At 41.2% G+C, this 16,311-nt stretch overlaps 1 protein-coding gene across 1 annotated transcript in view; it reads right to left on the bottom strand.

Annotated features, from left to right (window-relative positions):
• LOC119723310 (leucine-rich repeat-containing protein 9-like) overlaps positions 1–16,311 on the bottom strand; it is a 165,845-nt gene that overhangs the window by 83,128 nt on the left and 66,406 nt on the right. Inside the window, exons 11-12 of the mRNA XM_038193864.1 lie at positions 14,895–15,026; positions 7,226–7,492 (exon numbers count right to left, since the gene is read on the bottom strand). Of these exons, the coding sequence (XP_038049792.1) occupies positions 7,226–7,492; positions 14,895–15,026 (399 nt within the window). The remainder of the gene's footprint in view (positions 1–7,225; positions 7,493–14,894; positions 15,027–16,311) is intronic.

The raw sequence follows: 16,311 nt of genomic DNA, 5'->3' as shown, positions 1-16,311 counted from the left end.
GTGCGGCGGGTACCAGTTATCGCTGCACTGAGCTAGCATATCAATTACCCACGTGTTTCATCACCGCGACATCGAATTGTGAACTAGTTATCGCGAAGCGAACTTGTAAAAACAATGGAGGTTTCTTTAAAAAAAATAGCAAATGTACAAATGTAAGTAGGAAAAAAAAAAAATACTTTGACGCAAAAGGGTTTTTGAGAGGTGTTTTGTGAAGACAGAAAAAACAACAGGATTTTTTTAAAATTTATTTTATATTCATTATTTAAAAAAAAATGTTTTTTGACTGGCCGATAAAATTTTTAGGGTCGCGGCCTAAAAATAGGGTCGGTCGGGTAACCGGAAGCAGAATTTTTTGGGGGGGGGGGGGGCCTCGGGCAAGATCAAAGTAATGGTTGGGGTGGCACAGCCATATGGATTAGAGAATCTCTTCATGTTCAACGCCACCAGCAATAATCCAGGATCGTTATCAGGCTCTGACTGTCAAGTACTCCCTTAAGTGTCTGACAATTTACACGACTTGATCCAAGCAACAAAAGGAAGTCCCCAACAGGTCAAGCTAGAGTTGACTGTCACAACTTCTGCCTTGTGCAAGGCTTAGAACAGATCATTGATAAAAAAAGCCATGGTGAAAATCTTATCTTGTGATTGTTTACACATCATACTTCTCCTCGAGTGTTAATTTGTTTTTGGTTCCTCAGATCACAACTCATTCTAAGTACTCTTCAGAAAGTATCCCTCCTTGATGAATCCTACCACTGCATACTGTGGTATTACAGAAAAACCAACTGTACATCCCTCAGGCAGCACCTTAATCAGGCTCGGATTACCCTATAGGCACAGTAGGCAATGTGCCTTAGGGCCTACCAAAAATTCGGGGGCCTTCAAAAAAAATTGAGGAACATGGCTTCGCGCTCGCCGATTGTCTTAAACAAATTCCAGCACCCCCTGTCAAAAATTTGTTCCAGCGGGCCATATGCATCGACAACCGCCGATCATAAGCCAATGACAATGCAAGTAACATGAGTGGAGCGTATTCTGGAGTTCAGGCGAGATTCGAGAGGATAACAGTCTGGCCGAAAGTGTACCTTGTGTTGTTGCCCATAGCCTGAATTTTGTGGGCTCAGCTGCGGTCGAAAGTTGCCTGGCAGTGGTGAACTTTGTAAGTGTGGTAAGAGCCTTGTCCGAGAATTATGGCAAAATTTGCTTGCAGCCAGTCATGATGCCAGGTCACTTGTCAGTAAATTAGACCAGTAAGAAACGGCCCTCGTGTGGGTGATCTGGAGAGACCTTCTTTGAAAGACAGACCTGGTCAACAAGTCACTGCAGCAGCCAGGTATTGAAATAGGCACCGTGGTGAAGCTCTTTGATGACCTTTTGACCTTCTTCCAGGAAAGTCAGAATAGATTCGCCGACTTTGAGAGCAAAGCAAAGGACATCAGCTCAAGTGAGTACAGAGAAGTAACGCAACAAAATCAAGTAAGAAAAAAAATCTTCGGACAATCAGGCGAAGACAATTATTCCCATAGTGGACTGTCTCATTGTTGAGATGACAAAAACGATGAACTGCCTATGCCACTCTTAATGACAGGTTTGGTTTCCTCACGGACTAATATCTGACAACTGATGCAGCAGCAAGCCATGTTCAGCGACCGGTAGAACATTACTCATGTGATCTGGAAAATGCATTGGTCCCAACATTTGGGTTTCATTTGTTTTTACTCACCATGTAGTGTCTAGGGCCTACAAAACACTTAATCCGTGCCTTATCTTAGTGTTGCAGCATGGGACAAGGCTCTCAACACTGGAGAAAGCTAATTTAACTGTCAAATAGATCATTATTAAAGGAATGGATAAGTATATCCCCCATCGTAATGCAACCATTCGTCCTTGGCGTACTTAAGCCTGTTGTATGGCTAACAAGCCAGTCAGAAAAGCCTATGATGTATGGAGTCAATGCTTTGACTAAAGTGAGAAAAGCATATCAGCGAATTGAGAAGGAAACTAAGAACCAATACTTCAAATTCACTACGGACAAACTAAAATCAAACACAACCAAACCTAGAGATTGGTGGTGGACTGTGAAAAGATTACAAGCCAATGGAGGCCGTTCAAGCATCCCAACCCTACTTTACGATAACCAGCATTATTCCACTTCAAGCGACAAGGGTGTACACTTGATAGTGCTGATATCACACTTCCATCAGTTGAGTCTCCAACAGACTCAATACTAATGTGCCATGGTGAAGTTCCATCCACGGGGTATATACAAGAGAAGCTTTAAAAGCTAGATATCGACAAAAGCACAGAACCAGATGGAATTGGAAACCCGGTACTATGAGAATGTGCCTTTGCATTGACTACGCCTCTAGCAAAGCACTTTTTTTCAGGCCTGTCGCCAGCCCAGAGCATCGGGGAGGGGGGGGGGGCACAGTACCAATTTGGGGGGCCGACTACAATCAAAATACAAAAATACATATGTATGGCTTTTGCCGTTTGGGGGCCAATTGCTCGTTAAGGGGCCCCCCCACCAGGCCCCCCCCCCCCCCCCGGCAATGGGCATGACTTCTGTTATTGTTACTACCTAGGATATTTTCCATGTACTAGGAAAACAGCTAACATAGAACTTGTTCATAAGAAAAATGCACGAAATGACCCAAGCAAATACCGACCCATCAATTTCCTGAGTAATATGTGATGTGTTCTGCAAAATGAGACACACCTAGGCAGAGGTCAAAATGAGAGTTTGTGGGTATCGGGAAAGATATTAAAATTCTGTTTAAGATGCTGTTTGTTGCACTTTAATGGGACATTTTGTTGACAAGTTATGGATATTTAAAGTTCGCATTTATCGACATGTCAAAAAAAGTAAAATACTGAGAAAAAGACCTTCAAAGTTTTTACTGTTTTGTAGTCATGAATATAAAAGATGCCTTATGTCTTTCCTTCCTTCAGCACCCAAGGGCTCCATTCGTAGTCAAACATTGTTTTTGGTGCATACATCGGTGATATGTGTGATGGCCTTAAGAATAACATTTATTCTTTATGCAGATGACAGCACTATTGTACTTGTACCGCATCATTGAGGATGGAGAAGCTCCTCAGTCTGCTGCCTCTCTGAATGCTGATCTCTCCAAAATCTACCATTATGGATCAAAATGGCAGATACTTTTTGCTTTGGAAAAGTGTCAGGTAATAATCATAGGCAAGGTGAAATCAACTCAACATTCCAACCACATTTTTGATGGTGTGAAACATGAAGAGGTAGACGAGCTTAACATTCTGGGATTTATACATGTAGTTCTCCTAACTCAAAGAAAGTGGGACACACTGTGTCACAAGTAGGTCCAATTGAGTTGAGTAGCACACTGTAACTCAACTCAACTTGACCCAACGACTCGACTTGACAGGAGCTGCTTCCTTAAAATGACTCAACAAGGAAACGAAGGAAACCAAGATGTGCGACTAAATTTGCCCTTTGTTAAGTATTTCTTATTTAAACTAATCATGTTTCCACATTATATGAGCACTGCACCATGAGCAGTTTCTCAGCAATTTCTAAGCAGTAGCGACAATGTAATTAGTTTATTCCATTTCACCAGTTCACTAACATTTAACTTTAACAAGTTCAGCTAACTCAGTGTGTATTCAAAATCGTTGTGGAATAAAGTCATGATTAACACAATTCTGAGCTCAAGAAGTTTGTGTATCGACTACTTATTCTTAAACAAAGGTTGTTCATAAAGTTTGGGTTTACAAGACAAATATTCATAAAAAAATGGTTGATGTGTGGGAAAACACAATAAGACTAGGTCTAAAGATGGTGGTCTCCACTGAAAACGGATGAAGAAGGAACAAGAGAAGGTTTTGAATTGGATTCCACTGTGACAGGTTAATTAGGGATACAGCCACTAAGCTTTTACAAAAAAGGAGGAAAGACAGGACACTATTAGCGAGTAAAGATGCTGCACGAAAAGAACTCCAGACAGCAGACCGGAAACAAGAGAATCACTGAATAAGGCAAAAGAGGAAATGAACAAGGCATACCTACTAGCTAATCAAGACTTTATTGAGAAAAGAATTGATGAAATCAAAGGAGAAAGTAATGTAGGAAATATGTATTCATCCTAGAAAGTTATGAGCAATCTAACTGGAAGGAAAGGAGTTAGAGAGGGACAAGTGAAAGGCAGAACTCAACAAGAAAGGCTTGACAAAGTGGTATGATACTTTAAAGACCTTCATGGCAACTCTCCCACAGTATCTAAGGAAGATAACAACATACAGCAAGTATGTGAAGAACTACCAATTTCTACAGATCCCTTTGATATGGAAGAACTTCAGAAGGCAATCAACCAACTCAAAAATGGCAAAAGCTGTGGGGAGGACGGAATACCCACTGCAGTCATTAAACACTGCAATATTCTTTCTTTTTTTGTAATGAAGCATGCAGCGGAAACTGCCAACCAGAAACATGAAATAAGACCAACATCATTCCCATTCCTAAGTCAGGTGACCTAAGCAACCCTGAAAACTATAGAGGCATCAGCCTAACATCCATCATTACCAAGACAGACAATAGAATATTGCTGAATCGCATCCAAGACCATGTCCACTACTTACATACAACCAAAATGGCTTTTGTAAAGAGAGAGGAAGTGTGAGACAAATATTGGCCATACATTGTATGAATGGGAATTCAGGCTCAAAACCTCCTGCAGTACTGGCCGTTGTTGCCTGCCATAAATCTTCCGACAGCATACACAGGGGAAAGATGTGCAAAACCCTTTCAGCCTATGGAATTTCACCTAAGATAGTTGCAGCTATAGAATGCATGTACGAATCCATATATGCCAAAGTTTGAAATCCAAGCTAGAGTATTGCAGGGGATACTCTCGCTCCATTTCTTTCTTTTTTTCTGTTTTAATTGGTTTATTATTATGTCTTTTTTTGCCGCCAGCAGCGGAATTGCAAAGAACATTTACAATGTATTAACATTAAAAAGCATAAACTTTACTTTACAATGGCAGCAAAAGACTAAAATCGTATTAAAAAAAACATAAAATGGACAGGGTATGTGGAAGGTGAACCTGGAAGGGGAGAGGATGAAAGGGGAGGGGTAAGACAAGGAATATGAACACACATAGAACTGCATCATTTCAAGACCAACTATTGGAATATACATGCACAGACATGGAATTCAATTCAATCATTTCAAGACCACAGATAAAAAGATGTACATTACATTACATAAAAAAAAAGATGAGTAGGAATGATATTTAAAGGTTTTTGGGTAAGAAGTTTCTAGGCTTAAAAAATGGACTAAAACAAAAAAGACTAAAGAATGCATTATTGTCTTAAAACATCAAACTCACAATAGGACAAAAATGCTATGTGGGAGGTTAAGGGAGGAGAGGGTGGGCAAGGAGGGATAACACAAATTCCCAGGATTAAAAAGGATTTGTATTCCTATAAAACGTTAGATGTGAATGTCACTAAAAAAAAAGTGATTAATTATGACGAGGCACTTTACAAATTGTTTTTGGAGTTCTATGTCCTAACAAGGTAGGGTACAGGGTTGTTTTTGTACCGCTTTGTTCTGCAATTAGGGATAGAGAGGTGGCTTCTGTTACGTAGTTGGTAATTATGTGATTTGTATCTGTGCTCAGGTAGCTAATTACTAAACTTGTCATCTTTAAGTAGGTTACAGACATATTTGTAACAGATGTCCTCTCTCCTCTTAGCAAGAGTGCAGAGACTGAGATCAGTTAATGATTGTTCATATCCCTTGTACTTGGAACCAAGGATGACTCTGCAGGCTCTTTTCTGGATTTGTTCCAGGGTATCACTCTGTTGCTGGGTCAGTCCAGGTTACCATACCGGGACTGCGTATTCCAGTATTGGTCTGATGTACCCCATGTAGATGGTGAGCAGGTCCTTCTAAGGCAATGCAAAATGTTTTAAAAGTCGGAGCATGTACATGTACATTTGCCAGCTAGCTGTTGAAGTAATGTCTGTCACCCATTCGTTCCATTTGAGATCTGACTGGATGATCAGGCCCAGTATTTTAAGTGAGTGGTATTCTTCTCATTATAGTACAAGATAGCCCGACTGCGTCTGGCCGTACAGTACTATCGCAAGCTCTGTAGTACGGCCAGACGCCCGATGCTTCCACAGAGACTGAATTTTGTTGGCCGCCGATGTAGCGATTTTGCTACATCTTTCGATCGCGATTATCTTTTCATCCAGGACACAAATTTCCAAAGTTAAGGTTCGTAGTCGTAGAGCAACTCATACCTTTTCGAAAAAACGTTCTTTGGTCTGCATATTGCATACATTACAGCGCGGCCGCCATTTTGAAATCGCATGGGGGATCGCATGGGGGACGATATTTGTGGAATCTGATGACTGAAATTCGTCTTGTGGCCAGATGGATGAAAATATTGAGACCAAAGAACGTTTTTTCGAAAAGGTATGAGTTGCTCTACGACTACGATCCTTAACTTTGGAAATTTGTGTCCTGGATGAAAAGATAATCGCGATCGAAAGATGTAGCAAAATCGCTACATCGGCGGCCAACAAAATTCAGTCTCTGTGGAAGCATCGGGCGTCTGGCCGTACTACAGAGCTTGCGATAGTACTGTACGGCCAGACGCAGTCGGGCTAAGTACAAGACTACTGCTTTCGTCAAGCCATCCCTAATGATTCACAAACTTGGATTTCAGACCAAAGAACTTGGCTTTACAATCAAACCAAGGCAATGCCGGAGAATTACTGACCTGGGTTTTGCTGATGACCTGGCACTTCTATCAGATACGATTGAGCAAGCACAAGAGCTTCTACTAGCACTTGAAAATCAATGCCAAGAAGACACAATATATTTTAGCTTCAATCAAAACATCGGTTGCAGCACTTAACATCGTGAATGGTAACACACTCCAACCAGTCAATGATTTCAAATACCTGGGAGCTTGGATAGCAACCACCAAACACGACATTCATGTGAGAAAAGGCCAAGCAGGGCAGGCCATCAACAAGCTACCCAAAATATGGAAATCAAAACTCCCTGATCAAAGAAAGATAAAGTTTTCTAGATATTGGTCGAGCCAATTAGGCTCTATGGCTCTGAAACATGGATCCTCAAAATTCTGTATTTTCAGTTAAGTGACACTCTTCCTTTGTTCACAATTCATTTACATGCAAATAATCCAACCCCCCCCCATCCCCGTACCTTGCTGTACCAGTTGCCATCTGTTTCACATAATCTATCAGGCTTCTGACGGCTGATCTGTGTCAGTAGCTGGGCACAGGATGCAAGGCTGAGGCTTCTTGGCCTACAAGAGTCAGTCCTTGTGTGAGCAAGTAGAGACACCTGAGAAACTCGAGACCCAGCAGCCATTCTCAATGCTGCAGTTGCTTCACTCTCGGTGACTGCTTGACCATCAAGCAGCGATAATGACTTGAGGCGTCCAATGGTGCGTAGTCTAACACCATCAGGCTGACAAAAATCAAAAGAAGAACTTACACATGTAAATTGATCTGTCTGTGAGTGTGATACATACTATACAAACAAACTAAACAAATTTCATGCCTTAGGCCAACAAAAAACGGCTCAGGTTTCTAGTAAGGAGCTGTCCCCAAAAGTGGTGCGGCAACACTTTTTTCCCCCCTAGTTTTTTTTTCTTCAAAAAAGGTGTGCGTGTGCTATGTGACCTTGTTATGAGATGCACAAAAAAGCCACTTTGTAATATTAAATAGACAACTGGGAGCATATAAAAAAGTGAGAAAGTTGGATTAATATGAAAATACACATGTACATGTAGAGGCATCTACTGTTTATTGAGATTAATATTAAATAAACATTGCCAAAATATGATGTGTCTGTTGTATACTCTTTATTTCACAACTCAAAATGGGAAACTCTTTGAGTTGAAATGCCAAGACTGGAAAGCAAACCGGCAGACAGTAGAAGGAATATTACTATGGGGTGAAGAATAAAATATTTTTTCATGTCCAACTGTTTGTTCACCTCATACACCGTAATTGCACTCCACATTATACAATTTAAAGTACAAATATTCCTGGCCAATAATGTGCAAAATGGAACCCATTTTTTAGTTGAAATGACAAGAATGGAAAACCAACGGGCATGCAATAGAAGGAATACTCCTATGGGTTGAGGAAACAAATATTTTTCCATTTCTAACAATTTGTTCACCTTATAGTAGTTTGGATTGTCACGAGAAAAATCAGAGAAAATGGTGATGTCAGACCATCTTTAAACATTCAAAAAATGTTCATGCTTTTCCTGACAAATGAGGGCGCTGTTGCTGTGATGTCATTTCAGGAAGAACTGTGCAGTTTCGGGCTTTTCTGTAAAAATTGTGAACCCAAAATTTGCTCATTGAAAACATTTGCGAGAAAACTTTGCTCATTGGCCTGCTGTCATGTTCCGGGGGAAAAAAAAAAAAAAAATCAACAAAGAAAATAAAATTTAGGTAAGCAAAATATCCAAAATTCTGGCAAATTTTTGTGCTGAATTAGCTGTAACACTGGGGTTTTGTATGAAATGAAATCACACATTTGCTCTTGAAAATGCAAATTCTCATTAGCATAAAAATCAAAAAGGGACCAAAAATCAGGGGGGATCCAGGATTTTCCAAAAGGGGGGGGGCGTGAAATTGTTGAAACCTGTGCGGGAAGTTTTGTTGTGACACACCAACTCGCGAAGCCATGGCGTGGGGTTCGGGGCCTGTAGGCGGGCCCTGAAAATTTTTGAACTTTAGAAGCTTTCTGGTGCATTTTAGAGCAAATCTTGGGGTCTCTGCGGCAGTTGTTTTCCTCAAAATTCAGAGGGGATTCAATTAATCATTTCACATATCAACTTCCTAAACTGGAAAAGTATATGGATTAAAAGTAAGTTTCAAGTTGAGAAATAAGTCGGAAGAACCAAAAAATCTTATTCCTATCACATTCCTATCGCGCCACGACTGTCCATCAAAACTTTTTGATCAAAATTTGCCTTTTACCTAATAATATATGAAAATATATTTAAGGTGCGTTATTCTTTAAAATAATGGAGAATTTAAGTCGTCCACGCCACTATGCTCAAACAATGACAATGTTAGTTACTGTCAGCCGCCAGCCACAGCACTGGCCGTATATTGCGTCGCGCACACGGCACACTATCGGTGTGCATATAACAGCACTGTGTATTGTGTGGGACCCGGAAATGAACCCATGTGCTGTGGCCGAAAAGTTTGCAGAAACACGATACGGTGTATCACGTACGAGCAGAACAATCTTGTTATAAATATTTGTTTTAATGGAAAATACGTACACAGAAAAGAGAGATCATGTTCTGGGCATGCAGTTGAAGAAATTCTCTTTCTCCGTCGATGTTCGTTTGGTATTTTCTATGATCCAAATTCAACGCACGCAATGTATATAATTATGTAGCCCGTAGTCACTGGTTTCAGTCCTACATCATCATAGCTTTCATTCTGTTGGGAACGCGATGGAAACCAGTGAATGGCGATGGCACTGCACTGCCGCATGCCGTACTGAACATCGTACAGCGGCATGGCTTTGATGTCATGAATGTGCATTTTGATGACACGTGCGTCAGAAATACAGGCTTTTTCCGTCATGATTTTTAGCATGTCCAGGTGAAATTAAGAATAGCGTGTGAAACTTTTTTTTTTCTGAAGAAAAAAGGAGGGGGCATGGGCTCCCCACCCCCCCCCCCCCCCCGATCCACCCCTGAAAATTCCCTTAAAAATGGCAAACTGAAATTTGAAAATAAGGTTAAACAGGATGCAAAGGTGCATCTACAAGAACTGCATTGAAAAACTACATTACACGGGCCCTTTAATGAACTACATAAAATTATAAAGCACACGTATCCACCAGGACTGGTGCTCAAGGCACTACATCATTATCACCCCTGCTCATTGGGCCCATGAAACATTTGAAATACCATATAATATATAGAGGGCGCCCCACTGGATGGCAGCCCCTCAAAAATCCTGTTGCACATTTTTTCACCTTTTTGTCAATAACTGATGTTTTGACTGTGTTGTTGATGCCAAATCTACAACACTAAATTCATCACAAAACAAACACACGAATCTTGGATTTTGATATTTTCCAAAATATTTAAAATCAACTCCAGTCTTTGGCAAAGACACTTAAATTTAACTTTAAATGGATCTCTTTGTGTATATCATGGCCCGGCCTTGTTTCAAGTAGACCTGTTTATGCAAAGATTTTCCCTGAAAAAAAAAATGGTTTATTGACCACAAAGTGATTTATTTCAACCAATGAATAATTCAGCCAGAAAAAAATCTCAAATTTCTTGATTTTTTTCAAGAAAATATGATATAATATTTGGCGATCTCACAAGGAAAGAACGAAGACACTATTCTAACAGTACTAGCACGCAATGCACGCTGATACCATTCCTACGAACATGTATACAGCCCACACCATTTGCGGTCAAGGGTGTGCTTCCTTAAAAACAATTTACCAGTAATTCCACCTTTTCAAAATTACAAATAATACTTTTTTTATGGAGTCCGAAACATTTCCTCATTCAGAAAAGGTTCTTCATTGTTACAAACTCACAAAATATTTTTTTTCTGAAGAATTTATTTGAAAAACGATGTTAACTCCCAAAAGAGGGTGACGCACCCCTTTACAAAATTAATGGATCTGTCCATAGAATGAAAATTTAAGTAATGAATTTTTTGAACGAAAGTCATGATCGAACAGTTGGTTTTCAATGTTTTTTGTTGCTGAAAATATGTTTCATAACATTGGCACAGTTTTGGCACAAAGCAAGTGATAAGTGTTCGGGCACATGCTCGAAAGAGACGGAACGAGTCGTCGGAAAAATACGTGCAGGAAAATTTGATCTAGTTCGCTGGAGTCTGCCCGGCGTGGGCGCGCTCCCCAGCTGGCCGCGCCGAAAGCAATATTTCCGATGTTCATTCTCAGCGCCATATTGTAGTGTTTTGTCTGTACAACAAAAAAGAACTTCTCCTTTAACAATTATTTCTTTCAAAATATAAAAATGAGGAATCACAGACATTGGAATGTTTGGAATGTTCAACAGTTCAAATTAGGAAAATCACAGTTCAATTACTTAAACACATACACTTGTGTGTTTTAACTGGCACATGGAATGAACTGAACTTCACAATTTACATGTGGTAATCTTTAACCCAAGTAGGCTGTCTAATTTGTCTCTTAGGACGGTTCTGTGGTTTGGGTTTAGCTGGTTGTCTTTGAGTCGTAGACATTTGGTTTGGCAGTTTATGAGTTATGGGTAAGGTGTGTTGCATTCCATGGTCGACCATCTTCAAGCTGTTAAGTGGATGGGCCCTTGGACTGTGTGATGCATTGTGGAGGTCCATTGCGATTGGAACCCTTATGCACGTCTTGGATTTTTAACACGTATAGTCTCCTGTTTGGAAACACGGATGTACTGCACCACGCTTCTGGTCTGTGTATTGCTTGTACTTTGTCTGAGAACTGCAAACTCGATCACGAATATCGGCTGGTTCTTCTTGGCTGATCTATGTAGGTCAAATGTTCAGAGTAGTTGTCATTCGGCGAGTGTGCTAGAGTTCTGCTGGTGATTTACCTGTAATTGCATGAGCAGTGGATCTGTATGCTATCAGTAACTCAAGCGTTGCAGTTTTCCAAGGTCGGTGTTCGTGAGTTGAGATTTGGAGAGTTTGTTTGAGAATGCAATTAAATTGCTCGACAAGTCCATTTGCCTGCGGATGGTAAAGTGCGGATGTGCTTAATTCCTCGCTGGCTCAAATATGACTCAAACTCAGTGGAGACGAATCAAGCATGGAGCAGACGGAATGTTAAGTGGCATCAACGGCAAACGTGACCTCCGGCCACTTACTGTAGTAGTCAGTGGCGTAGCCAGGAATTTTTCAGTGGGGGGGGGGGGGCACTGGGGGGCGCTGGAACATTTCATGGGGGGGGCGTCAATGAGACACGAGTTAAAAAATTTGGGGGGGGGGACATTTGATATTGTGTCCCCCACCCTTCAAAAGGTGGGGGGGGGGGGACATGTCCCCCTGTCCCCCCCCCCCCCCCCCAGGATTGACGCCCATGGCGTCATGTAGATCAATGATACTTTTATTTAGAAACTCAAAATCTCAGTGGGGGGGGGGGGGGCGACTGGGGGGGCGACAAGGTTTCATGGGGGGGGGGGCGGTCGCCCCCCCCCCCACGCCCCCCCAGTGGCTACGCCACTGGTAGTAGTCCATCAAGACGATTGTAAATCGGTAGGTTTGTGGACCATGCTCAAAGGGACCCCAAATGTCAATGGCAAGATTTTACCATGGATGAGCTGGAAGAGGTACTGGTTGCAATGGTGGAGTGCGAATGCATGCTGTCTTATCACTAACTTAATTAACAAGCTGCACAGTCACTAACTTAATTGACAAGCTGCACAGTGACGAACTTGGTGTTCTATCTGTTTGCCATACCTGGCCACCAATAGCATACACAAAGTCGTTGCTTGGTGCAGACAATTCCTGATGTCCTTGGTGCGCAATTGTAATCAGGCTTGGCTGAAAAGCAGTAGGTATGACAAAACGGTCACCTTGCATAATACAGTCATCAGCAACTGAAAGTTCATCCTGGACGTTGAAGTAGGGTTGTAGTTCAGTTGTAATGTGCTGTTTAGCAGACCAACAGGATGTGATGTATTCTGACACGGACTTAAGGACTGTATCCTTCCTTGTAGCATTTTGGAGTTCAGTTTTTGTGATAGCGGAAGCGTCAACAAGTTGTGCTGAAATCCACTGGACGATCTTTTCATCATCAGTATGTTCAGTTGTGTGCACTGTAGTAGGCAGTGGCAGTCTAGATAGAGCGTCAGTCTATTGTGTGCACCAGCACGAAATTCAACAGTGCAGTTGAAATTCAGCAGTTGAAATCCAGCAGACGAGCAGCCCACCTGGCAATCCGCATTGGTTTGTGGCCAGTGCCACGTGTGGACAGCAATGTAGTTAGAGCTTGATGATCAGTTCAAAGAGTAGACTAACAGCCCCATAAGTGCTTGTACCATTTCTCACATGCCCACACGCATGCAAGTGCTTCCCGTATGCTGACTAAATATTTGCGTTCTGTAGTTGTAAGAGAGTGACATGTGAACGCAATGGGAACTTCGTGATTGTTCTTGATCTGTGCGAGTACCACTCCTATGCCATAAGCAGAAGCATCAGTAGATACGACTGTAGGAAGATCGGGGTCAAACAGCGCAAGTGTAGTAGCATTGGAGATGTGCTGTTTGAGTAACTCGAAGCACGATTGAACATCCTCAGACCAAATGAACTGAGTGTCCTTGCAAAGGAGTGTGCGGAGTGGTTCAACCATGGTTGCATAATTTGGCACAAATCTGGCGTAGTACGACGCAAGTCCCATGAAGGATCGGAGAGTAGATGGATCGGTAGGTTTTGGAGCATTTAGTAGTGCCTCTTAGTGTGTTGGATCTGGAGTAAGACCTTCGGACAAAATAATATGGCCCAGGAAGCAGAGGTTTGACAAACTGAAGTGGCATTTGTCATAGTTCAGCGTGACACCTAGTTCTGTAAGGCGGTTATGCACCCGTCAATTGTAAGACGCACCCTCAGACCCCCTGGGCATGTGCGTCAATGTACACAGTACAGTCAAACTTTGGGGTCCAATGACGCACCTCTGCGTCTTGTTCATGACGAACCATTCACGCATTTTGATGCTATTTATAACGAATTTTTGACGCACCATTTCTGGATGACAACTCACCTTGTGTGGGTACTATGTTTAGTTACCATTGCGGCCGATGGGCACCAGTGGGGCCGGGACGAGCGTCCGAGCGAATGCACCTCCAGCTGAGTTAAGAAGAGGAAACCAGCGACCCAATCATGGCGATGGCCACATGTGCACCGCAAGCGCCAGGGAGAAATTGCGAGTTGTGTCGCGATGCTGAAACTTGATGATCGTTGGAAGCATTTAAGAATGATTTGTTCCCGCTTCTGATTAATATTCTAATCTGAATATAGTAACTCAGAAATCTTGGAGCTAAACAAATATTATGTTTGAAATATTTCGTACACCCAAAAAAAATAGGATGTTAAACCCGGGCCTTATCATGGTCTATGGGTTGGCCATAGGGTTAGGAATGTACATGTAGTATTATAGGCCCACAAAAATGTTCGCTTTGGGGGGGGGGGTGGGAACTGCTATTCAGATCGTGACTTTTCGGGTCAAAATTAGAATATTGTTTAATTTTGAAAACTTGTTTAATTGGCATTAATTAAAATAGAAAATTTTAACATTTTGTGCTCACACTAATGAAATGAATAAATAAATGGCGACAGACGATCGGCCTTGGTAAGTCGGCTAGAGGGTTGTGACGATTGTGAGCCGAGGTGGGTATTTACATGTTATGCACAAATAGTGCATACATGCCATTTCTATTACTTCAGGTTGTTTCCTCCTCGTCATGGAAAATCAAAGATGCGCTTGCACAATTTTGACTGAGTCGGAAATATATTTGACAAACATCAGATTTCAGGACTTTTGTGCTTGATGACAACAATTCTGTCATGGTGCAAACAAATTGCAGGTGTGGACCTGATGGCAGCTTAGTATGGAAAAAAAAACAAAGTTCTTTATAATCAAGAAGAAATGACATTCAAGGAGGCAACATCTGGGAAACAGCAGGCAAATGTTTTCGCAGGCTAAACTGCAGGCTCAAATATTACTGTATAGATGTATTCACTGCATATAATTTTGCAGTGGCATCATGGCAATGTGTAACCAACTATTCACTTGGTTAGAGCTGTAAAATTGGCACAAACTCAAAAGTCTCATTCAGCTGTGATACATACCTTCTGCCAGTTGTTATGTCTCAAGTCAAGGCAAGTCAGACCTGTTGCATGTTTGCGTAAAATTGACAAATCATCCTTCATGTTGGTCAGCTCATTCCAGCTAATATCCAGGTACTTCAATTTACTCATACCCTGAAATTAACACAAATATGGTCCAATCAGTTCCTGGTAAAAAGGGATTATACAAATGAATTTCGATCCTTAATTGGATTTCTGTGTTTATTCACTTTCCACCAGGAATATTTGTTTTGCTGTGTTTTGTCAAAATCAACTATATTGTCTAGATTTCTAATCAACCAAAATGTGTGTGAAAGACAGCGCGTGATTCAGCGCGTGATTCAGCCCGTGAACCAACACGCGAGCGTACTCCATTCGTTTGCGCTACACCTTCTGGTTCTAAATGACGACACACTTCGGTATTTCATTAGCATAATTAACAACCTTTGATTGGTGTCTAAATCATAAAGGGCTTCTTTAAGGTTTACTCCTGGGTGTTAGGTTAGTAAAAATAGAGATTTTATGGCATTCCAATCAGTTCAGTCAATCTACAAAGAAGTCTGGCAAACCTTTTTTTTCTGGTTTATAGGTACAAACGTGATCAAAATGGTTATTTTTCAATGCTATCACATTATTTTGTAATACCATTGTGTTATTTTACATTATCCCCATATTTTTTTCACAATAAGTATTTTGTTTTTACGCAATACTGTGAAAAAACAAAACAATACTTAACGGTATTGCGAAAACAATATTATACAAATATTGACTGCTTCAATTGGTGTAGTAAAACTAGCCTCCCTCGGTGATCCATGAAGCATTCTATTTTTCCTGAGGCGAAGCCGAGGGAAAATAGAATGCTACATGGATCACCGAGGGAGGCTAGTTTTCCTACACCACGAGATGAGGCAGCCCATATTTGTTTTATAACACCTCTCCCACAGATTCTGCTTGATTTTAAGCGATAACTGATTAATTTTTTGAATACAATAAATGTTTGAATCCAGCTCTGTAGCGCTCACGCTTGGAAACAATACGTGCAACGCTCAACACTCACGCCCCTATTCATTTTGCACACAGTGCGTATAGTACTATGGTTGCTACGGGTATATGGGTGCTACGGCTATAGTACTTTGGTTGCTATGGGTATAGTACTTTTGGCCGTGCACTGAAAGATAGCAAAAAATAGAAAGTACCATCTGACTCTTGGCCAATCAAGACACAGAATCTGTGGGTGAGGTGTTATAATGCAAAATAACACGCGACACTATTGCAAAATAACGCAATAGTATTGCAAAATACGAATCTGAGGTTTAAAAAAAAAATTTGTGTTATTTCAAAAGACTATTGCATTACTTCGCAAAATTATTGCATTATTTTGCAAATTTACTGCATTATTTTGCAAAATTACTGCATTATT

The sequence above is a fragment of the Patiria miniata genome, unplaced genomic scaffold (genome assembly GCF_015706575.1).
Source record: "Patiria miniata isolate m_02_andy unplaced genomic scaffold, ASM1570657v1 HiC_scaffold_17, whole genome shotgun sequence".
Classification (NCBI taxonomy): Eukaryota; Metazoa; Echinodermata; class Asteroidea; order Valvatida; family Asterinidae; genus Patiria; species Patiria miniata.
This window is presented reverse-complemented; position numbering and strand designations above follow the sequence as displayed.